Source organism: Microcaecilia unicolor, chromosome 1 (assembly GCF_901765095.1).
Source record: "Microcaecilia unicolor chromosome 1, aMicUni1.1, whole genome shotgun sequence".
NCBI lineage: Eukaryota > Metazoa > Chordata > Amphibia > Gymnophiona > Siphonopidae > Microcaecilia > Microcaecilia unicolor.
The window spans coordinates 671,587,710-671,612,152 of record NC_044031.1 but is presented as its reverse complement, the minus strand read 5'-3'; the positions used below and the strand labels follow the sequence as shown (position 1 = coordinate 671,612,152).

At 42.5% G+C, this 24,443-nt stretch overlaps 1 protein-coding gene across 1 annotated transcript in view; it reads right to left on the bottom strand.

The window, feature by feature from the left end:
• The window catches only part of SCAPER (S-phase cyclin A associated protein in the ER), a 960,370-nt gene that overhangs the window by 359,999 nt on the left and 575,928 nt on the right, over positions 1–24,443 (bottom strand). The window contains 1 exon segment of the mRNA XM_030187331.1: positions 9,229–9,352. Coding sequence (XP_030043191.1) covers positions 9,229–9,352 — 124 coding nt within the window.

The window sequence follows — 24,443 nt, the reverse complement described above, 5'->3', positions numbered from 1 at the left end:
TCGGGGCTGAACAAGAGAGAGCGGCGACGCACGACTCTCTCCAGCGCGGAAAAAACAAGACTGGCGGGAACGGTCGCGCAGGGGCGGGAAGACGGCCGCGCATGCGCGGTGGGCGTGCCCTGCGTGCGGACCGCCCGCGAAGCTTCTTCCGGTTGGTGGGGGCTGCCGCGGACGTCACCCAGTCGTGAGAACAAGCAGCCTGCTTGTCCTCGGAGAATGATTGTTACAGCCAATTATTGAAAGTTATTGCCAATGATGTGGGGGCAAAGAAAGAAAATAGAATGTTAGGTATTATTAGGAAAGGAATGGAAAATAAAAATGAAGATGTTATAATGTCTTTGTATTGTTCCATGGTGCGACTGCACCTAGAATACTATGTGCAATTCTGGTCACCGCATCTAAAAAAAGATATAGTGGAATTAGAGAAGGCGATGAAAATGATAAAGGGGATGGGATCACTTCCCTATGAGGAAAGGCTGAAACGGCTTGGGCTCATCAGCTGGGAGTAAAGATGGGTGAGGGGAGATATGATAAGAGGTATATAAAATAATGAGTGGAGTGGAACGTGTAGACATGAATTGCTTGTTTACTCTTTCCAAAAATACTAGGACTAGGGAACATGCAATGAAGCTACAAAGTAGTAAATTTAAAACGAATCAGAGAAAATATTTCTTCACTCAGTGTGTAATTAAACTCTGGAATTCGTTGCCAGAGAATGTAGTAAAAGCAGTTAGCTTAGCGGCGTTTAAAAAAGGTTTGGAAGGCTTCCTAAAAGAAAAGTCCATAAGCCATTATTAAAATGGACTTGGGAAAATCTACTGCTTATTTCTGGGATAAGCAGCATAAAATGTATTGTACTGTTCTGGGATCTTGTCAGGTACTTGTGACCTGGATTGGCCACTGTTGGAAACAGGATACAGGCTTTGATGGACCTTCAGTCTGTCCCAGTATGGTGGCTACACTTATGTACTATATATATATATATATATATATATATATATATATATATATATATATATATATATATATATAAAATGCCATCCCGTGGGAGGTGGTGGAGATGAAAATGGTAACGGAAGTCAAAGATTCATAAACACAAATGGATCCAAAGAAGCTTAGTGGTGATTAGGAAGCGACATAAGTAACTGGGAAGCAAATCCAGTGCTGGCAGACTTCTATGGTCTGTGCCCTAATTGAGGCTGAATAGATTTGGATGGGGTGGAGTGGAGCTTTTCGTGGGTTTCAATGTTAAAGTAGGAAATTTTAGAACAAGGACAGTGTTGGACAGAATTCTATGGTCTATGCCCTGAAAATGTCAAGGACAAATCAAAACCAGGTACACATATGAAGTATCACTATACATAATGAGTTTATCTTGTTGGGCAAACTGGATGGACCTTACAGGTCTTTATCTACTGTCATCTACTATGTTACTATATAATATACATCCATAATTGACCCTATTCTATAACTATGCACCCAAATGCGTGTTTAACCATGGGTGCCATTTATAGAATTTGTGGGTATGTGTGTATTTGTGTGTTTTATAAAATATTAAGGTATAACTCTGCCCCTGCTCTATGCAACCTATATGCCCAAGAACACCTACAAGTACTGTGACAGGTACAGGTTGTGCCCCGTTACAAGGGTGCCATAGGGAAGAATTATGGGACCCTGATGGCTTGGTATATTAAAAGTAGTAAAAGAATGTGAGGTTTCCAGAAGAAAGATGAGCAACTACAGAGCCCAGAATGCTGGAGCAGGAGATGCAAAGAGCCCAAAAAGGGAGGGCCTTGTAAAAAGGTTTCAGCGCAGGACAAACCATGAATGAGAGAGGTGGGGCCCAGAAGGGTAGAGGCAGGGAAGGTTGAGACCCAGGCAAAAACTGGCCCTTATTAGGAAAGGCTACAGTTACAGTTTTTATATTCCGTTTTTACCAAATTTAGTTCTAAGTGAATTACATAAAGAGTGCTAGATCACACATCTAGGATCATACATAAATGCTACTGGAAAATGTCCTGTACCAGGGAAAAGAGAATCTTCTGGTCCTGGTTAAAGGGGAATGGATGGAGTTCACTGATAGACAGAGACATAACAGAGGAGCAGTTAGTGACCAATAAGGTGGCTTCCAGAAAGTAGGCACAGAAGGTGAGGGGAAAAGCATCCATAGCCCTGTTTCCTGGGAAGAAAGAGTGGTCTGAGTTGCTCCCTAGAAGAAAGTACCTGGTAGTAACCAAAATTGATTATTGTAATTCTCTTTATTTAGGAATGACAGCTACTCGTTTCCAGGCTCTGCTGACTATCCAGAATGCAGGGCACATTTGATTGTAGGGTTGCCAAAATGGACTTGTTACATCTATTTTAAAGTCGCTTTGTTGGTTGCCAGTGATGTTTAGAGTACATTTTAAGATTTTGGTATTAACCCATCAGAGAATTTATGCAAATATTCCAGTGTATTTTTTGAAAGTGCTGAATATTTACCAGCCAACTTGATCGCTGCACTCAGAACTAATACAGCAATTGGTTGTACCATCTGCCACAGCGTATCATAATGCAGAGATTCATGTCCTTGCCTTTTTAATAGCTGAGCTTTTGCTCTGGAATAAATTTCCATGTACTCTGAAATTATGTGCAAATGCTTACCAGTTTAAGGGATACTTAAAGGCTCACTATTTTGTGAAAGCGTGTTTAGAATGATAGTGGTAAGCGCTAGTCACTGCTATTTGGACTTTCTGGACTTTGTTATGTCTATTGTAAGTTTTTATGGTTTTATCATATATGTAAATTTCATAACTCACTTTGGTTAAAGCGGGATATAAATATAAAAATAAATAAAATAAATACTTGAACAGGACCTGATGCTGGGTAGTGGAGGACTCTAGGGGAAAAGGTTCTTACCAGTATTTGGGAACTGGAAATCTGGACACTATTGTTCTGATGATTTTTTCTTTAAGTTAAACAGCCAGGGTGGAGGATAGGACTGTAATGTCACGTTGAGTCTGGTCTTGTTTAGGGTGAGGAGGCTGTTAGACTGGAGCTCCTAGTGCTGCTTAGAAGGAGCCAGTGTTGTTCTTTTAGAATATTGTTTAAGGAAAAATGGAAAGAGAAAACCCCCAGACAGTGCTAGAGGAAAGCTAATTTGCATAATAGGTCTACAATTTGTGTGAGAGACTAGTAGGTAATTTGCATAAGCAAGGATCTCTAGTATGGTGCTTCCTGTGCCTCCTTTGCCGGTACTGAACAATATAGGTATTATCTAGTTTCACAGAAGGAGTAAACGATGGAGCAACAGTTTTGACCAAGGGTTGGAATTCACTGACTGCAAGCTACTGGAGTATGGGCTACTGATGCAGAAGGAACTATATGTGCAGAGTATCTTTGATTCTTTCTGTTAGAGGTAAGACTCTATTCTTAGCTCTGAAGGGCCAGTGACCAGATCTAGACCATATCACACTCTTCCTGCAAAATCTACATTAGCCACCGGAACCTTACAGTGCATAATTTGAAACTCTGAATTTCAAGGTTATCAGACAAAATGGACCAGATACCTAAAGAACAAGTTAGCCCTCTATATACCTTTGGGAACTCTAAGGTCCTCTTAAGGCGCATAGTTCCTCTATCTTATACTGTCGCTCTCTTCCTTATGTGGGGGACAACAACCCGATTTAACATGCATGACCAAATTGAAGTCCCCAGTTAATATAATGGGGAAATCTCCCAGCCCACCACAACATTGCCTAAACACTTCCACTAAAAAAAAAAAGGATGTTTCTATATTTTAGGCATAACCATGAACTACGAGAAACTCCCTCCCCTGCCATTTAGCTCTCAAAATCACAAAATACAACCTGGATCTGAAACTACCTTAGTAATGGTGCATTGTGCTCACTACTCCTGCCCTGCACTCACCCGAAGATGCAAAGTGAACCTCCTGCACCCAACTGATCCACCACAGCCTGTAATGTTCTTTATCATCTAATTTTGTCTCTTGCAGACATGCTATTTGCTTGTCTTAACATATTTAAAATCTTGTGACACTTTACAAGTGAATTGATACTATCCACATTCCAAGATGCTATTTTAACTTCCCTCATCACTCATACTCTCCCAATAATCCAAAAGGCATGCCAAACAAGCATTCCTCTTCTATTTCCCCCATATATGTGACTTGGTATAAACTAAAAGAGGAACAGTTCTAACATGCATACTAATAATTACCATTACAGTTTCTCAGTATCTCCCTCTCAACTCCCTCCGTACTATTGCATTTGATACCCTGTAGTTCCTCCTAGTATCAAAAGAGACCCATTGATATCCTTTGCAAAGCATATACCATCTCTGCTCTATACTACATACATTAGTGTTCCTTACAATCTTGTCATCTTTTGTTATCGGAAGCTCCTATGCAGTTGACCACATCTATCCCTGTTGCTTACATTTATGGTTTGCATTGCTTTATGATCTCTAGCATCAATACTGCTTTTGCCTCATCTCCCAGTTCAGTCTACCAAATCCTTCAATCACAAACCTATATACATTCTTCATTCTGTGAATATCTTCTATTTCCCCTTCCCTATGGGCCAATCGCTTCTCGCAACCCCAGTATTTAGTCCTTCTCAGTCTAGTTTTGTTTCAAATGCTCCCATATAGCCATGGGGTGCAAACCTTTGAAACTTGATTCCCCACTGCCTTTATAGGTCTCAAGATTTCTTTAATTTTTTTCTATCATCTTCCCTACTGTACAACCAAGTATTGCATCTTCAGGGCCCATTAGAACACTAATATCTACTCTCACTGTCTGGAATCTCCTATCGCAGCCATCTGTGTGCTTATGGCATTAGTAAAACCTTTGCCACTCCATTTTTCCAGATTCTAAGTTTTGCTGAAGCATAAAGCAAATCTTTTTATCTATAAGCTGCCTGGACATTCCTGCATACTTATTTTGTACTTGTCTTCATACCTTGGGCCTCCTGCCTTTCTCTAAGCCTGCAGCATGACCACTTTATATGTACCATTGAGTATTTTTGTGATCACCACTGTAAAATGTTTGACGTGTGCACTCTTGAATGCCCTTATACATACTTTACAAAAGGTTCTGCATTTAGCAGAGCGTTCTGTAAAATACAAGGGAAAGTGTGAACATCTTGACTTACATGCCTCATTTCCTACCTAGAATCTATATATAAAACCAGTAAAAAAGGCCCGTTTCTGACACAAATGAAACGGGCACTAGCAAGGTTTTCCTCCGAGTGTGTATGTTTGAGAGAGTGTATGTGACTCTGTGTGTGAGAGAGAGAGAGTGAATGTGCGAGTGTGTGTGTGTGTGTGTGAGAGAGAGAGTGAGTCTGGGTGCGAGTGTGTCTGTGAGAGAGAGAGTGTGTGTGTGAGAATGAGAGTGTGTGCAAGTGCGTATGTGAGACACAGTGTGAGAGAGAGAGAGAGTGTTTCACACAGATACAGTGTGTGCGAGAGAGAGAGAGTGTTTGTGAGACACAGACTCTCTGTGAGACTGTGTATGAGACCAAGAGACTGTGTGAGTGACTGTGTGACACATAGAGAGTGAAAGTGATACAGTGTGAGACAGAGTGTGAGAGAGAGAACGAAAGAGAAAGAAAGACATTGACTGTGAGAGAGAGAGAGAGAGAGAGAGAGAGTGTGTGTGACAGAGATACCTCCCCCCCTCTCTGGTGTCAGGCCCCCCTCTCTCTCTCTGGTGTCTGAACGTTACTGTGCAGGACGCTGAGCTCTGGCTGTGCTTCAAGGAACTGACCAATCCTATTTAATAGAATGCACCTCCAACAATCTGAAGCCGCGAAACCTCGTGTGGTTGGTCACTTCTGCTTGTGACGAACCCGGAAGTATGTGATGCCAATTCAGGAGATGGATACAGAGAGCAGGAATGCCTCAGCCATGCAGTCAGCTTCAGAATGTTGAAGGTGCGTTTTATTATATAGGAAGGACAAGGCTTAACATAGGTCAATCTATAACTTCTATCAACACTCTCAACAAAGTTGCAAAGAATTTTTATACCAACAGACTTAACAGCAGTTCTGATATATTTTAATATTAACAAAGCAAAAGGTCATACGGTACCTCTTTTTACCAGCTAAAATCATCACACACTAAGTTTACTTACATTTTAGACTAAATAAATCCCTTTTACCCCCAGTTTGCAGCACAGTAAAGCATAAGCTGTTTACATTTTCACAGACAAATATTAGACCTAAGATCTTTTTTTCAGAGTTTTTCCCAGGACTATCTTAGTCCTGACAGTCTGTATGTCAAGAAAGATATAATAAGAATCCATGCATACTATACTGAAACTGATGATGAAATGGTAGAGGGGCAAAAACTTGGAGACAGGGAGTTCATTCATTTTGCTAGAGACATACAGGGCACCTGATCAGAGATTTTTATATTTTATTTGCTGAAGCTGATCAATGGGAAATGTTTCTAAGAGCAACATTTGAGTAGATTGAACACTAAGGGTTTAAAACTCATAAGCAATTATGACTGTATCAAAATTTAGCTTTAAATTTCTCAGGCCAAATTTACCCATTTAACCTGAGAAAGGGCCAGGAGACTGCATTTGCATAGGTGCATTAACCCAGCATTAAAGCTAACAATATAATTTTCTATTATGCTGTCAACAAACAAAGTGCCATAGAACATAAATCACCCTGCTACAAGGGGAAGAGCCTTAATTTACCCAGGAAGCAGTAATAATCAGTAACTACTTGGATAACAATATTCATGTAAGTGGACCAAATAGTCATCAATTCAACTTATATACATAGTAACATAGTAAATGACGGCAGAAAAAGACCTGCATGGTCCATTCAGTCTGCCCAACAAGATAACTCATATGTGCTACTTTTTGTGTATACCCTACTTTGATTTGTACCTGTCCTCTTCAGGGCACAGACCGTATAATTCTGTCCAGCACTATCCCTGCCTCCCAACCACCAGCCCTGCCTCCCACCACTGGCTCTGGCACAGACCGTATAAGTCTGCCCAGCACTATCCTCGCCTCCCACCGCCGGCTGGCTCTGCCACCCAATCTCGGCTAAGCTCCTTAGGATCCATTCCTTCTGATAAATTGGTTTAAAATATCCATATATGGGGTGGTGATGCCTCTGAATATTAACTTCTAAATATACAAAATGATTAGTCTATTCTCTGTCCATAGCAAATTTATTTATTTATTTATTGCACTTGTATCCCACATTTTCCCACCTATTTGCAGGCTCAATATGGCTTACAAAGACCTGTTATGGCATCGCCATACCAGGGTAAATAATACAATTGGTGTTACAAAGAGATCAAGGAAAAAGAAGAGGATCTGGTCAAGCAGTTATAGAAAGAGACATTCTGAATAAAGGTGTGTAGATGTTGTGTTATAGTTAGCTATGGGTTATCGTGGTAGGCCTTGTTAAAGAGGTAGGTTTTCAGAGATTTGTGGAAGTTAGTTAATTCGTTGATCATTTTCAAGTGTGTTGGTAGTGCATTCCACAGCTGGAGCCACTTTTTACAGCCATTTGGTAAAAGGGCATTTTTCAGGAGGACTGATAAATGGCTGTGTGGTAAGCAAAATATTGCCGTGTGGCCATTTACAGCCGGAGCCCTTACCGCCTCGGCACTAACCAGTTAGCGCTGATTACCACTGGGCACACCCCTGGCGCTAGAAAATAAAAATGTATTTTCTAGCGCTGGAAGTGGTGTGTAGCAAAGGTGGGACTACCGCCGGGCTCCTGGGCGAGTCCTACGGTAGATTCGATTTGCTGCCCGCCAAGCCTGCGTTACCTCTCCCACCCTTTAGTAAAAAGGCCTCTTAAAGAGAAATAATCAGGAAATAATGTTATATGCAGTGTGTATACACAGCAATATTGTGCAAGAGTGCTTCAGTGAACTTGCTACTATAAACATGGTTATCACGCAGTAGAGTGATTCCTGCCACTTATAAAGTGCTCATGGGATTTCCTCCCTTTTCTAATTAACCAAGGAGTCTGTGTTCTGGCTCATGCAGCAGAACGAAGACCATGTTATGACTGAGCTAGTGCAAGAGAAGCACCTTTCACTGACTTTAATTATACTCCAATAGCTGGAATGCCCTTTTCAAGCTTCTATGGAAAACAACACTCTAGTACTGGCAGGCGGAATCAAATTTCCAGGTTGCATTTTACTTGCTTTGTTTCTGCCAACAACCTATTTGTGCCTCTCTGCCTTTAAACATTAGCAATTAAACTGCTTGGCTCATGAAAATATGACAAACTACAAGCAGAATTTTCATAATAAAATTCTAATGATGACCAGGTCACTATTAAAAAGAGTTTTTTTAACATGAAAACATTTAATGATAGCTAAAAAGTATATGCCACTGGAATAAAAAAAAAAGTTTGTCCATCTGAATAATTTGTAAAATTACTTTACAAATCAATTTGAACCTATGTGTGTTTTCAGATATTAACCTCTGATTAATATAAACTTGGGGGTAATTTTCAAGCTGCCTATACTGAGACAAAGATTATACATACCTGTAGCTTGGACTTTGCACTGATTCTCAAAGCATAAATATGCATGCACTTTTTCTTTTGTACTGTCTGTCACAAGTACAAAGTAGGCATGTCAAAGTGTACATGATTTTATGTGGGTAGAATTTTACTTGAAAAGTCCGTGTATAGGCTAGAAAATGCAATGTATATACATACTTCTCCTTCTCCAGTCTAAACATGCATCTGGGAACACTTCAACTCAATAAAAGTAAAATGTAGTGTGTTCCGCACAAACTTTTAGCCACATTAAAGGTGGGCATTTTCAGTTGCTTTACATAGGTAAAGCATAATTTTATGTGCAGAAATAGTACACAAGCTTGTGCGTCTATGTTGGACCCTTCGTAAATCAAACCATTTGAGTTGTTGATAGTAAGTGGCCACCTACCTTGTTCTTTCTAATAGATAGGCTGGGATCAATCAATTTGATTGACTGGGACTGTAAATTGGTTCATAAGATATCTACAACATTTAGGACATTTTACAGACCTAAAACTGCAATTGATAATACTTTGCAAAACTTTCAATCCTCTCTAGAACTGCATTAAAAAGTAAAAAGCCCCAGAACAATTGTATACGGACTCTCTTTCCTCTTGATACTGCATCTCGTACTGAGTATTATTATGTCACTGAAGAAACAAAAGCCTTGTTTCTAGACTAGAAGTACTGTTCAACATACCGTTAACTGATGCATCAACACGTCCACCAAAAATGTGATCTTGTTACTAAACAGGACATAGCTGCAATTTTCCTTACAGTTATTGCAGACCAGATTGTAAACATTTACTGTGTTACACAGTGACCTACAAAAAACAGAAGAGAAAACCAAATGTTAAACAGTCCATTGAGTTTACTGCAGCTGCTTGGAGTTATCTGCTTTCTTCATGGAGAAAAACTACTAACCCGAGAACCACCAATGCTAAAGAGTGTGAAAGTAAGTTCCCACTCAGCTGGGCTACTAGAAACCAGAGCTTAGAGATATAAATATCTTTGAAAGAAAAGCATTCACCCAGACAGTTTGGAATATTAAAAATCAGCATTTGTAGCTGCATATATGAGATGCTAATCACAGTGTCAGGACCATAGCTTCATTCGGAAAAACCTAATGTGTTCTCAGATGGTGTTCTGAGCAACAAGCTATAGGAATGCAATTTCCATGGGACCTCTTCTGTTAAAATTCAGACTGAGATAGGGATGGAGGACTTTCATGCTGCATTAGTCCAGCATAAAGGCTAACAATATTATGCTGTCAACTAAAACAAAGTGCCATATAACTTAAATCACCCATGTCCAAAACTGTCTAAAGTCAGACCCCAGGGAATGTAAGTGATTTGGTTAAGGTCATGTGTCTGGATCAGGGAAATGAAACCATGCTCTACCTATATACCCCCAATGCTAAGTCTGCTAGAATTAATGTTACAAGAAGCAATGGAACATATTTTTGTCTTTATTAACACCCTCCTGGTGTTGATCTTTCATGTACATATTTGCTTTCTCTGAAATTAGCTTTTTGTGTATTTAATTTCCCCACTATTGCCTTATAACTCAGTCAGTTTTCTTCCCCTTCATATACCAGTTGGCTATTTTATTTGACATCTAATGTTCTCCAATGGGCAGGTGTGTGTGTGTTCATTTTTCTAAACTTTCTTTAAAAAGTTCAGTAACTTCAAGAATATATATATGGAACAGATTGCCAACCTGTTGGAAATCGAATGGGTTAGTACACTAATCTTAGAGATTTTTTTTAATTTTATACTATCCCCAAATATATGGAGACATTTTATAAACTGTATAAAGTTGCTGACCTATAGGCATCTAAACAAATATGCTTTTCTGAAAAAAAAAAAACTCTTTAATGTTCATTAGTTTCTGCAGAATGAACAGTATCACTAACACATCACAAAGTCTCCTCTCAGTATTACAAATACATATTTATATGCTGCCTTTATGTTTTGGAAAACTGTGCTAGGCTTGTAAAAAAAATGCCAATCCAATTTTTACCACATTTTCCTTTTTAGTTATGTGTATCTTTTAAGCTTGTTAAATAGATTGTTATGAATAGAAGGTTTAAGACATGCTGTGAACTAGGGTTTACTCATGCATTTTTTTTGTGTTCAAATGTGGGCATGTTGAGATTGCAGGGAGCCCAGATGGTTTGTAGTGTTAAATGGCAGATTAACGTCAGTACAACTAATTTCTTTATTCTAATCTTATTAAGTGGAGCAACAGCTGTCCACTGTCACCAATTTTACGCAACAGGTCAGTGGAAAGCACAAAACTGCTCTGTGCTTAACTCTAAGGAGAGCAAAGGATCACCTTTCAGTTTCTACAACTAGCTTTATATTGACATTGCAATTAAGCAGTTATCTCCCTGGACAGCAGGGTAACAGTGACACTACTGCCAAGGGGAGCAGGGGTGGGGGTGTTAATATGCACCACTGGAGCAGCAAACCATCTGCCTTCCCAGCCAATACAGTCATTTGCAGTGTACCATTAAGGAGAAAATGCATCCTAAGAGGCCAGGACCATCTGGGAGAATTCGTGCAGGGGGGTCACACATACCACTTTAACCAACCATTCTGCCAGTGAACCCTCTGGGTGTACTGCACAGAGCCTACTTTTTCAGTAGATGCTTGCATTTCATGCCTGAATCAACATGGAAAATAGTTCATATAAAACAGAATGGATGAATACATGCACATAAATTCTTATGCTGATAAGACTGCGCATAAATATTTCCAGGTAGGAATTTTGGGTGTAATGAGGGTGGAATTGCAATCTCCACTTGTATATAGCGAATGCTACATACCTGTAGAAGGTATTCTCCGAGGACAGCAGGCTGATTGTTCTCACTGACGGGTGACGTCCACGGCAGCCCCTCCAATCAGAACACTTTACTAGCAAAGGCCTTTGCTAGTCCTCGCGCGCCGATGCGCATGCGCGGCCGTCTTCCCGCCCGAACCGGCTCGTGTTCGTCAGTCCCATATGTAGCAAGACAAAGACAAGGGAACACACAACTCCAAAGGGGAGGCGGGTGGGCTTGTGAGAACAATCAGCCTGCTGTCCTCGGAGAATACCTTCTACAGGTATGTAGCATTCGCTTTCTCCGAGGACAAGCAGGCTGCTTGTTCTCACTGATGGGGTATCCCTAGCCCCCAGGCTCACTCAAAACAACAAACATGGTCAACTGGACCTCGCAACGGCGAGGACATAACTGAGATTGACCTAACAACTTATCCAACTAACAGAGAGTGTAGCCTGGAACAGAATAAAACATGGGCCTAGGGGGGTGGAGTTGGATCCTAAACCCCGAACAGATTCTGAAGCACTGACTGCCCGAACCGACTGTCGCGTCGGGTATCCTGCTGCAGGCAGTAATGAGATGTGAATGTGTGGACAGATGACCACGTCGCAGCTTTGCAGATCTCTTCAATAGTGGCTGACTTCAAGTGGGCCACTGACGCAGCCATGGCTCTGACATTATGAGCCGTGACATGACCCTCAAGAGCCAGCCCAGCCTGGGCGTAAGTGAAGGAAATGCAATCTGCTAGCCAATTGGATATGGTGCGTTTCCCCACAGCCACTCCCCTCCTGTTGGGATCAAAAGAAACAAACAATTGGGTGGACTGTCTGTTGGGCTGTGTCCGCTCCAGATAGAAGGCCAATGCTCTTTTGCAGTCCAATGTGTGCAGCTGACGTTCAGCAGGGCAGGAATGAGGACGGGGAAAGAATGTTGGCAAGACAATTGACTGGTTCAGATGGAACTCCGACACTACCTTCGTCAAGAACTTAGGGTGAGTGCGGAGGACTACTCTGTTATGATGAAATTTGGTGTAAGGGGCCTGGGCTACCAGGGCCTGAAGCTCACTGACTCTACGAGCTGAAGTAACTGCCACCAAGAAAATGACCTTCCAGGTCAAGTACTTCAGATGGCAGGAGTTCAGTGGCTCAAAAGGAGGTTTCATCAGCTGGGTGAGAACGACATTGAGATCCCATGACACTGTAGGAGGTTTGACGGGGGGCTTTGACAAAAGCAAACCTCTCATGAAGCAAACAACTAAAGGCTGTCCTGAGATCGGCTTACCTTCCACACGGTAATGGTATGCACTGATTGCGCTAAGGTGAACCCTCCAGTCGAAGCACCATCGTCCGACGACATCAGCACTAGTGGAGGTCCCGGTACCACCGACGCCGACGCAGCCTTTCGATGTCTCGGTACCGACGATGCAGAGGGTCGATGCCTCGATGCAGTTGATGCCGAGGTCGAAGGTCTTGAAGCTGTCGACGTCGATGCACTCGATACCCCCGGTGCTGTTGCCGACGAAGAGCCCGAGAACAACACGTTCCACTGGGCCAATCTTGCTACCTGAGTCCTTTTCTGTAAAAGGGCGCAAAGACTACAGGCCTGCGGGCGGTGCCCAGCCCCCAGACACTGAAGACACGACACGTGCCTATCAGTGAGCAAAATTACCCGGGCGCACTGGGTGCACTTCTTGAAGCCGCTGGAAGAGTTCGATGACATGGGCGGAAAAATCACGCCAGCGAAATCAAAACTCTTAATGGCGGTAAAGGCACCAAAAATAGGTAGAGAAAAACTCGAACCGAGGCCTCAAAAGGGCCTACCCCGAAAACGAAAGGAAACTTAGCGGGGCAAAAACTGGAAACACGGGAAAAAGGGGAAAAAGACCGAAAAGGTCTTCCTCCAAGTTCCTTTTTTTTTTTTTTTAAGCAAAAGCTCAAAGACGCGCGAGGGTCAACTTGAGGGGCGCGAAACGGCGCAAACACGACCGTCCTGAGCGCGGACAAAAGAAGACTGACGAACACGAGCCGGTTCGGGTGGGAAGACGGCCGTGCATGCGCGGTGCGCATCGGCGCGCGAGGACTAGCAAAGGCCTTTGCTAGTAAAGTGTTCCGATTGGAGGGGCTGCCGTGGACGTCACCCATCAGTGAGAACAAGCAGCCTGCTTGTCCTCGGAGAATATTAAATATGTGCATCTATCCAAAAAATGTGTGCTGTACTTCCACTTTCTTTGAAGCAGCTGTAAATTTTTGCATGAGGATTTGTGCACTACTATGGCTAGTTCTGACTGCTTGTATAAAGAAGTATAGGTGCCTATGGTGCCATTATAAAATGCTATTCAAGAAAAAAAAAAAAAACAACGCACTAGTGGGCAAGATAAAATACTAAATAACAAAAAATTCCTAATAGGAATGAGGGACCCTCAGATTAAGAGCTCATGCCCGAATGTGATAGCTATACTGGCTCTATACAACTCAGCTCTTAACATCAGTCATCATACTCAAAATTATAAGCAGTCATCAAATCTTATTTGTACAATAACCCACCAATTCATAAATGGCTTCTCTTTATCTTTTATGCACAAATACTGAACAACACATGGAAGGCACTGAAGTCTTTGTAAAAATTGCCCCCAATTCCCAATACTTGGGAGTGGAGGAGTAGCCTAATGGTTAGTGCAGTGGCCTGAGAACCACGGGAACTGGGCTTGATTCCCACTGCAGCTCTTTGTGATTCTGGGCATGGCCCCAGGTACAAATAAATACCTACATATAATATGTAAATCATTTTGATTGTAACCACAGAAAGGTAATATATCATATACCATCCCCTCTCCCTTTCTTCAGTAATACATAACTTATCTTCAAGTTATGTATTCAAGTAGCTAGAAGGTTGTTAGGCTGTATAGAGAGAGGTGTGACCAGCAGAAGAAAGGGGGTGTTGATGCCCCTGTATAAGTCATTGGTGAGGCCCCACCTGGAGTATAGTGTTCAGTTTTGGATGCCGTATCTTGTTAAGGATGTAAAAAGAATTGAAGCGGTGCAAAGAAAAGCTACGAGAATGGTATGGGATTTGCGTTACAAGACGTATGAGGAGAGACTTGCTGAACTAAACATGTATACTCTGGAGGAAAGGAGAAACAGGGGTGATATGATACAGACGTTCAAATATTTGAAAGGTATTAATCCGCAAATGAACCTTTTCCGGAGATGGGAAGATGGTAGAACGAGAGGACATGAAATGAGATTGAAGGGGAGCAGACTCAAGAAAAATGTCAGGAAGTATTTTTTCACGGAGAGAGTAGTGGATGCTTGGAATGCCCTCCCGCGGGAGGTGGTGGAAATGAAAACGGTAACGGAATTCAAACATGCGTGGGATAAGCATAAAGGAATCCTGTGCTGAAGGAATGGATCCTCAGGAGCTTAGTCAAGATCGGGAGGCGGGGCTGGTGGTAGGGAGGCGGGGATAGTGCTGGGAAGACTTATACGGTCTGTGCCAGAGCCGGTGGTGGGAAGCGGGACTGGTGGTTGGGAGGTGGGGATAGTGCTGGGCAGACTTCTACGGTCTGTGGCGGGGCTGGTGGTTGGGAGGCGAGGATAGAGCTGGGCAGACTTATACGGTCTGTGCCAGAGCCAGTGGTTGGGAGGCGGGGCTGGTGGTTGGGAGGCGGGGCTGGTGGTTGGGAGGCGGGGATAGTGCTGGGCAGACTTATACGGTCTGTGCCCTGAAGAGCACAGGTACAAATCAAAGTAGGGTATACACAAAAAGTAGCACATATGAGTTATCTAGTTGGGCAGACTGGATGGACCGTGCAGGTCTTTTTCTGCCGTCATCTACTATGTTACTATGTTAAGTTGAAAAACACCCATTCAGCACAACTTGATACAGGGTTTTGCCAAAATTGCATCAGGGACCACTGTTTCTCTGCTTTCTACCTGCTATCTTAAAAAAAAGTATTTGAAGCTGTATTATGCCAACATGACAGTTGAAAATGCCTCAGGGAGCAGGCTATAAATGATGGTCAAGTAGCATATCACTCCACATTCAACTTGATTTAAAATGTTCTTTAAAAGACAGAGAGGGGCATTTTCAAAAGGACGTTCAAGTCAGAATATAGATGTCCAGCTCATAATATTCAAAACATATGCCTCCTACATATATTTTTCAATAGGAAATATGCCAGGATTTCCTGTTCAAAAATATTTGAGATAGAAGTCTGTGCGCTGAGGATGTCCAGCATGAACAGCCATTTTACAAAGGGGAACATCCAACATACAAATGGCAAAAAAGCAGAGACAAGGACATCTGTCTGGCAGTATTCTTAGAAGGCCACACGGATGTCCCTGCAGAGCAGAGGGCAGCCTAGCAGGTTAGTACTGTGGACATTAAACCAAGGAACCCAGGTTCAAATCACACTTTAATTCTTTTGATTTGTAATTGTGAGCCCTCCAGGAAAAGAAAAAACACATACTGTACCTGAATATATACCACTTCTATAGCCTTTAGGCTTGCAGGTCGCTTCTATATTTAGGTAAAATATGTATTTTCATGTTTCTGGAGGGCTCACAATAAAAAAAAAGAATTAAAGTGGGATTAGAACCTGGGTCCCTTTGTTTAAAGCCCACTGAACTAACCACTAGGCTATTCCTCAGATCTGCATGTGTCTCTATTCAGAATGCCCATAATACCCGATGTCACAGAGTATGGGTATTCCTTTCCAGTTTTACTTTCAGGGGAGAGGAAGGGCACAACAATCACTGGGGGATTAAAGAGTAATCCCTCCAGCGGTGAGCTGCTCAATCAGAGCACCTTTTTGTACCCTACTAGATGTGATTGAAATAGGTCTAACTATGGGCATCCTTCTTTTTAGACTTGGATGTTTCTTCCTGTTTGGTTATTGTTGTTGTATGTCATGATTTGGAGTACTTACTATTCATAGTGCAGTATTGGACTTCCTTTTCTGCCTTTGCAAAATTGGGATTTGGACGTTTCAAGCACACAGAGATCCATATGCTTTGAAAATAAGCGCCAGAGACATTCAAATTAAATGACTGCAAACCACGCTATATTGTCATTCAGACCCACTGTTTTTCTGATCTAAGATCAAAAATCCAATATTATTTTCTTAGTTTCAAATTCACAAATTGCAACAGGGACATGTTCCAGTATTCTCCACCACAACTGTTGTAAGACTTGAATATAAGGACGAACCATAGGGGAGTTCATAGACTATGTATTAAACCAGTTCTTGTGTTCAACCAATCTTGCTTTACTTCCCACAGCAATCCTCTGACAAAGGCATAGGATTACATATACAACAGAAGGAGTGCATGTAGTATAAAATCTTAATTAAAATTGTTTGTGTGTAATAGAATTAATCTAGCTAGTACACTCCTCAGTTTATGGGCAAAAATCACAGAAACCAGATGGTGGTGACCAATACTTTCTTCACCATTTCTTCTGGAGAAAGATCTCTCTATATAAAAAGCAACACCAACGTTCTATGAAGCCTCCAGCTGGAAGTGTGAAGGGGGCGAGATATCCGGTTTCCCTATGAGTGTCTGCCCCGCCCTCTCTGTAACACAGTCAGTGAAGGAAAACAGCAGAGCACGAAATCAAATCGCTGGCTCTGTAACAGTGAAGGACTCAGAGGGGGGAGGGGAGAGAGGCCAGAGGGCCGGGACACACACACTCCCACATGCACACAGAAGAAAACATTGCTAGCCCCCGTTTCATTTGCATCAGAAACGGGGCTTTTTTACTAGTGTAAAATAAGTCAAGAATCACCCTACCACAAACTTTTTGTCCTTAGTAAATGCAATGCAAGGTCCAAGTGCAAAATATGCCAGTATTGGTGAGGTATACTTGATGTTTTGTGAGCCAAAACTGAGTACTTCATCACACACACATTTGTCCATCTTCTCATGTACTTGATTTTCCAGTAAAAAAAAAACAACAAAAAAGGGTTTGGCAAATAAAGCCCTAAAATATGCTATTCTAATGGTAGACTAAGAATATGCCCTCAATTTAAATCTTGACATGAGAAATTTAGACTGCTTTTCAAATTCCAGAACAGAAGAACAAATCTGTCTGATCCTTAAAATCTGCCCAATAGGCAATACTATTTTCAACTGGTTGGGGTGATGACTATCAAAGCTAAGAAGATTATTACATCCCACATCTTTCCTGTGAACATAGTCACCAATTGATTGTGTTCTTTAATCCCAAAGAAATAAAAATATGATGGAGTTGATATTCAGAACAATTTAACTGGGCAGGTGAGGAACCTGCCCTATTAAATCGCAGTGAGCAGATCTTCCTCAGGTTTTCAGTGGCACTTAACCACACAGTGCTGTTGAAAATTCAGTGTGACCGACATGGCACTCGCTGGTTAGTGCCAGGGCAGAGTTGGACAGGATCTGGGGAGTTACGTAGGCACATGCAATATTCAATACTGTAGCTAACCAGATATGTAGGACCGTACAAAAAGCAGTCCTAATGCTGCGGGTAAGATGCTATCAGGAAATACCAAAATAATTTCCTGGTACCGAGAAGATCTGGGTAGCCATTGCCTGTGCCTGGATAGGGCCCAACACTGATTTTCATGTCCAAATTAGTTTGGTGGCAGTCAGTAGTTTAAACACACACTGACCACTGCTGGCTGAATATTGACCTGGATATTAGAATATGTTTCTGTTGCAATTTTGTGGGGTAATAGAGTAGAGAAATTAGTACTAAGAGCACAATATTGGATTTTTGAACTTAGATCAGAAAAAACTGTGGGTTTGAATGACACTACTGAGTGGAGTATGATCATTTAACTTTGAATATCTGTGTCTTTTTAAAGGACAATTTAAATCATGTTTGGCAGCAACTCATTACCACCATGGGCACTGACCTGCAAGGTACCACAAGGATCGACACTGTCACCTATTCTGTCCAATATTTTTATTTTATTTATTGCATTTGTATCCCACATTTTCCCACCTATTTGCAGGCTCAATGTGGCTTACAGAGTTTGGTTATGACATAGTTATTCCATGATATCAGATACAATTCGTAATTTTCAAAGATTAGGTAAGGGAAGAGAGAAGGTATTAGGCAGGATAGAGGTGGACTGTAATAACTGTGTGGATTGGTGAGGTAGTTTTGTAAGGCTATGGGTTTTCTTTGTAGGCCTTGTGGAAGAGACGTGCCTTCAGGGATTTGCGGAAGTTATTTATTTCGTCGATAGCTACCTCAAGTCACTAGGTGAGCTGATTTGGTCAATGGACACTCAGTTCTACATCTACGCAGATGATGTGCAGCTACTCATACCCACTGAACCTGACTTACCTATAGCCTTGAATAAACTGATTACCTGTCTAACATCAATTCAAGAATGGGCTAAACGCAACAAATATTGCCTGAACCCAAGTAAAACTGAGCTTCTCTAACACAAGTGGATACATACCTGACATCAAAATCCCTTTTGGGAAGTACGAACTCCCCCTCAACTCACAAGTCAGGAACCTTGGAATACAGTTAGATCACTTACTCTGATTCCCCAAATCCAATCAACCTTCAACAGCTGCTTCTACTATTTGCGACAGCTACGCTGCCTCTCTCCTTACACAGAAAAGGTAAATATTATCCCAGTTGTGCATGTCATGATAACATCAAGACTGGATTACTGCAATGCAACTATACAGCAATCTGACTACAAAGGGCCTGCACCAGCTCCAGTTGATTCAGAATGCTGCAGCAAGACTCATACAAGGTTACAAGCGACGTGACCACATCACACCATTTTTGCAAAAACTTTATTGGCTACCAGTACAATACAGGGCTAAATGTAAAACTCTATATCTGATCTTCAAGAACCTGAAAGGGAATGGCCCTGAGTAATTGAAGAATAGGATGATCCTCCTCACACCGCCAAGGACACTAAGGTCCTCCCCAAGGACTATCACTAACCACACCCTCTCCAAAAGACATTATATGATGTGATACCCGCAAGCGAGCCTTCTCCGGAGTAGCCCTTACACTTTGGAATGCACTGCCTGAAAGACTCCGCTTAACACAAGACTATCTCTACTTCAGGAAGCAGGTGAAAGCTTGGCTCTTCAACCGGGCCTTTAATGGAAGAAGTAACTAACTTGTTAGTCTCACTCACACACACAAGAAGTGACTTGGGCTGCACATACTGCAGCAGGACGTGTTTATCCACTCCTACCCTAGCTAAGATAATATTTAACCATCTCTCTGATCATGTGCAACTTTCTTTAAATCAGTCACCTTACTTTCTAACTCTTCACTTACCTATCTATATGTTACATCTTTGCTTTACCCTTCACTATCAATTAAAATGTTCTATTACGTATTGTGTTGACATTGTAAGTAGTATACCATGCCATACTTTGTATTATTTGAATATTTTTACTGCTGTAATTGCCTATTGCTCATGTTTGATCTATTCTTACTGTACACCACCTTGAGTGAATTTCTTCAGAAAGGCAGTAAATAAATCAATAAATACATACATACATAAATAAAGTTGAGTGTAGAGTAATGTCATGCTGCTTGGTCATCTTGTACAGCCTGCTCCCTGAGGCACGCTCAACTATCATGTTGACATTGTATGGATTCAAATGCCATTCCTTCTTGGAGATAGCATGTGGAGAATAGAATTAACGCCAATCCCTGGTGCAGCTTTGATTACCAAGTTGGACTAAAAGGGCATTTTTCAATTTAAAGATACAGTGGTGGAAATAAGTATTTGATCCCTTGCTGATTTTGTAAGTTTGCCCACTGACAAAGACATGAGCAGCCCATAATTGAAGGGTAGGTTATTGGTAACAGTGAGAGATAGCACATCACAAATTAAATCCGTAAAATCACATTGTGGAAAGTATATGAATTTATTTGCATTCTGCAGAGGGAAATAAGTATTTGATCCCCCACCAACCAGTAAGAGATCTGGCCCCTACAGACCAGGTAGATGCTCCAAATCAACTCGTTACCTGCATGACAGACAGCTGTCGGCAATGGTCACCTGTATGAAAGACACCTGTCCACAGACTCAGTGAATCAGTCAGACTCTAACCTCTACAAAATGGCCAAGAGCAAGGAGCTGTCTAAGGATGTCAGGGACAAGATCATACACCTGCACAAGGCTGGAATGGGCTACAAAACCATCAGTAAGACGCTGGGCGAGAAGGAGACAACTGTTGGTGCCATAGTAAGAAAATGGAAGAAGTACAAAATGACTGTCAATCGACAAAGATCTGGGGCTCCACGCAAAATCTCACCTCGTGGGGTATCCTTGATCATGAGGAAGGTTAGAAATCAGCCTACAACTACAAGGGGGGAACTTGTCAATGATCTCAAGGCAGCTGGGACCACTGTCACCACGAAAACCATTGGTAACACATTACGACATAACGGATTGCAATCCTGCAGTGCCCGCAAGGTCCCCCTGCTCCGGAAGGCACATGTGACGGCCCGTCTGAAGTTTGCCAGTGAACACCTGGATGATGCCGAGAGTGATTGGGAGAAGGTGCTGTGGTCAGATGAGACAAAAATTGAGCTCTTTGGCATGAACTCAACTCGCCGTGTTTGGAGGAAGAGAAATGCTGCCTATGACCCAAAGAACACCGTCCCCACTGTCAAGCATGGAGGTGGAAATGTTATGTTTTGGGGGTGTTTCTCTGCTAAGGGCACAGGACTACTTCACCGCATCAATGGGAGAATGGATGGGGCCATGTACCGTACAATTCTGAGTGACAACCTCCTTCCCTCCGCCAGGGCCTTAAAAATGGGTCGTGGCTGGGTCTTCCAGCACGACAATGACCCAAAACATACAGCCAAGGCAACAAAGGAGTGGCTCAGGAAGAAGCACATTAGGGTCATGGAGTGGCCTAGCCAGTCACCAGACCTTAATCCCATTGAAAACTTATGGAGGGAGCTGAAGCTGCGAGTTGCCAAGCGACAGCCCAGAACTCTTAATGATTTAGAGATGATCTGCAAAGAGGAGTGGACCAAAATTCCTCCTGACATGTGTGCAAACCTCATCATCAACTACAGAAGACGTCTGACCGCTGTGCTTGCCAACAAGGGTTTTGCCACCAAGTATTAGGTCTTGTTTGCCAGAGGGATTAAATACTTATTTCCCTCTGCAGAATGCAAATAAATTCATATACTTTCCACAATGTGATTTTCCGGATTTAATTTGTGATGTGCTATCTCTCACTGTTACCAATAACCTACCCTTCAATTATGGGCTGCTCATGTCTTTGTCAGTGGGCAAACTTACAAAATCAGCAAGGGATCAAATACTTATTTCCACCACTGTAAGTTAGGTTTGACTGAAGTATTGCGGAGTAGGAGGCATTTTTTTTCAAAGACTTCAGTGCCTTCCATGTATTGTTTAGGGAGGAAGTAATCAATCTGCATTAGGGATTTAAGTCAAATTATTTGCCACTTAACACAACTTAAAGGTCAGTAATGCAGTTTATCTTGCCCTCCCGAAGTGATATTACAGAGATACAAAACATGCAAATGCATGTAAAGCAGCTTGTTACTATGTAAATTCCATAACGTGACTCGTGGTGAACAGTGTGTGCAAACTGCCAATGGTAAAATAACCCCAGCTTTTAGCTGGGGAGCAATAGACTGCCAAGGGGTGCCATTTTGATGAACAGTGTCAGAAGGGCAGAAACAATGGGATTGCTCCTGCCTGGGACCTCCCCTAGACTACTAGGGAATAAAGATACGGGCATGGAGATTGGGATCCTTTGGGTGTGGGGGCTTGATTGGGGGGGGGGGTCTACTCTGGAGGGGCTACTACTTCAGGGAGGACCAGATCGGAGTGGTCTTGTTTGGAGACCTGCACTTCAGGATGTGGGGGGGGGGGGGGGGGGGGAGGGGGGGGGCTCTAATTTGAGGAAGGGGGGAGATCAAAAGGAGTTTGGATTGGAGGGGCTCTACATTGGGGGGACGGACCATGGAGGTCATAGCCAGGAGCATCAGGCTGAGGCTTGGAGGCCCAATGCTCTGGGCACTTGAACAACACTGCTTGTGGAGTGGCTGACAAGCAGCAATATTCATTTACCACAGTGGTTAGCAAACTATGGGACTGTTATACTGCAGGTTGGCAACTATGTGGTAAATCAAGGTGCAGTAAAAGCTCGATTTTTACTGTGCTGTGATTACTCCCCCTCTCCAGTTAGTGTTTATGCATGAAATATAGAGGGAAGCCATTTATGAGTTGGAGGGTTATTGCACAAAGCACTTTTTGATGGTCACTTATGATTTCAGCATGGAGAAGCATTTATATTTTAAACAAAGAATGCTGAGACTGATAACTGAGTTATGAGCTGAGTTGTATATTGCCAGTATGGAGCCAGTATAGCTATCACATTGTGGCATCAGCGCTTAATCTGAAAGTCCTTCATTCCTATTAGCCCTTATACAATAGGCATGACATTAGCACCCTGTTGTAAAATTACAATTTTATAATAGGTTTCCTATGTGTAAAGGCCACACAGACACTTACTTCTATTCTATGTCACATTTTTCCTGGTTCTCCCTCTATCTCTTTAGAAACCTATTTTAATATCCCAGTCATTATTTCTAATAGGTTTAAAGTTAAAGCAGGACACCAGAAAACACATGACAAATTCAATTATTGTATTTATTTAGATTTTGTTCACACCTTTTTCAGTAGTAGCTCAAGGTGAGTTACATTCAGCTACACTGGATTACTTGAACGTGCTGTTCACCGCCGCTGCCTTGATTTTCTCTCCTCACATGCTATTCTTGACCCATTACAATCTGGTTTTCGCCCTCTCCACTCAACCGAAACTGCGCTTACTGAAGTCTCCAATGACCTATTACTGGCTAAATCCAGAGGTCAATATTCCATCCTCATTCTTCTTGATCTTTCCGCTGCTTTTGACACTGTCGATCACAGCATACTTCTCGATACCCTGTCCTCACTTGGATTCCAGGGCTCTGTCCTTTCCTGGTTCTCTTCCTACCTCTCCCTCCAGCACCTTTAGTTTTCACTCTGGTGGATCCTCTTCTACTTCTATCCCTCTGCCTGTCGGCGTACCTCAGGGTTCTGTTCTTGGTCCCCTCCTCTTTTCTATCTACACTTCTTCCCTTGGTTCATTAATCTCATCCCATGGCTTTTCCTACCATCTCTATGCTGATGACTCCCAAATCTACCTTTCTACCCCTGATATCTCACCTTGCATCCAAACCAAAGTTTCAGCGTGCTTGTCTGACATTGCTGCCTGGATGTCTCAACGCCACCTGAAATTAAATATGACCAAAACCGAGCTTCTCATTTTCCCCCCCCAAACCCACCTCCCCGCTCCCCCCGTTTTCTATTTCTGTTGATGGCTCTCTCATTCTCCCTGTCTCCTCAGCTCGAAACCTTGGGGTCATCTTTGACTCTTCTCTCTCCTTCTCTGTTCATATCCAGCAGACCGCCAAGACCTGTCGTTTCTTTCTTTACAACATCCGTAAAATCCGCCCCTTTCTTTCCGAGCACTCTACCAAAACCCTCATCCATACCCTTGTCACCTCTCGTTTAGACTACTGCAATCTGCTTCTTGCTGGCCTCCCACTTAGTCACCTCTCCCCTCTCCAGTCGGTTCAAAACTCTGCTGCCCGTCTCATCTTCCGCCAGGGTCGCTTTACTCATACTACCCCTCTCCTCAAGACCCTTCACTGGCTCCCTATCCGTTTTCGCATCCTGTTCAAACTTCTTCTACTAACCTATAAATGTATTCACTCTGCTGCTCCCCAGTATCTCTCCACACTTGTCCTTCCCTACACCCCTTCCCGTGCACTCCGCTCCATGGATAAATCCTTCTTATCTGTTCCCTTCTCCACTACTGCCAACTCCAGACTTCGCGCCTTCTGTCTCGCTGCACCCTACGCCTGGAATAAACTTCCTGAGCCCCTACGTCTTGCCCCATCCTTGGCCACCTTTAAATCTAGACTGAAAGCCCACCTCTTTAACATTGCCTTTGACTCGTAACCACTTATAACCACTCGCCTCCACCTACCCTCCTCTCTTCCTTCCCGTTCACATTAATTGATTT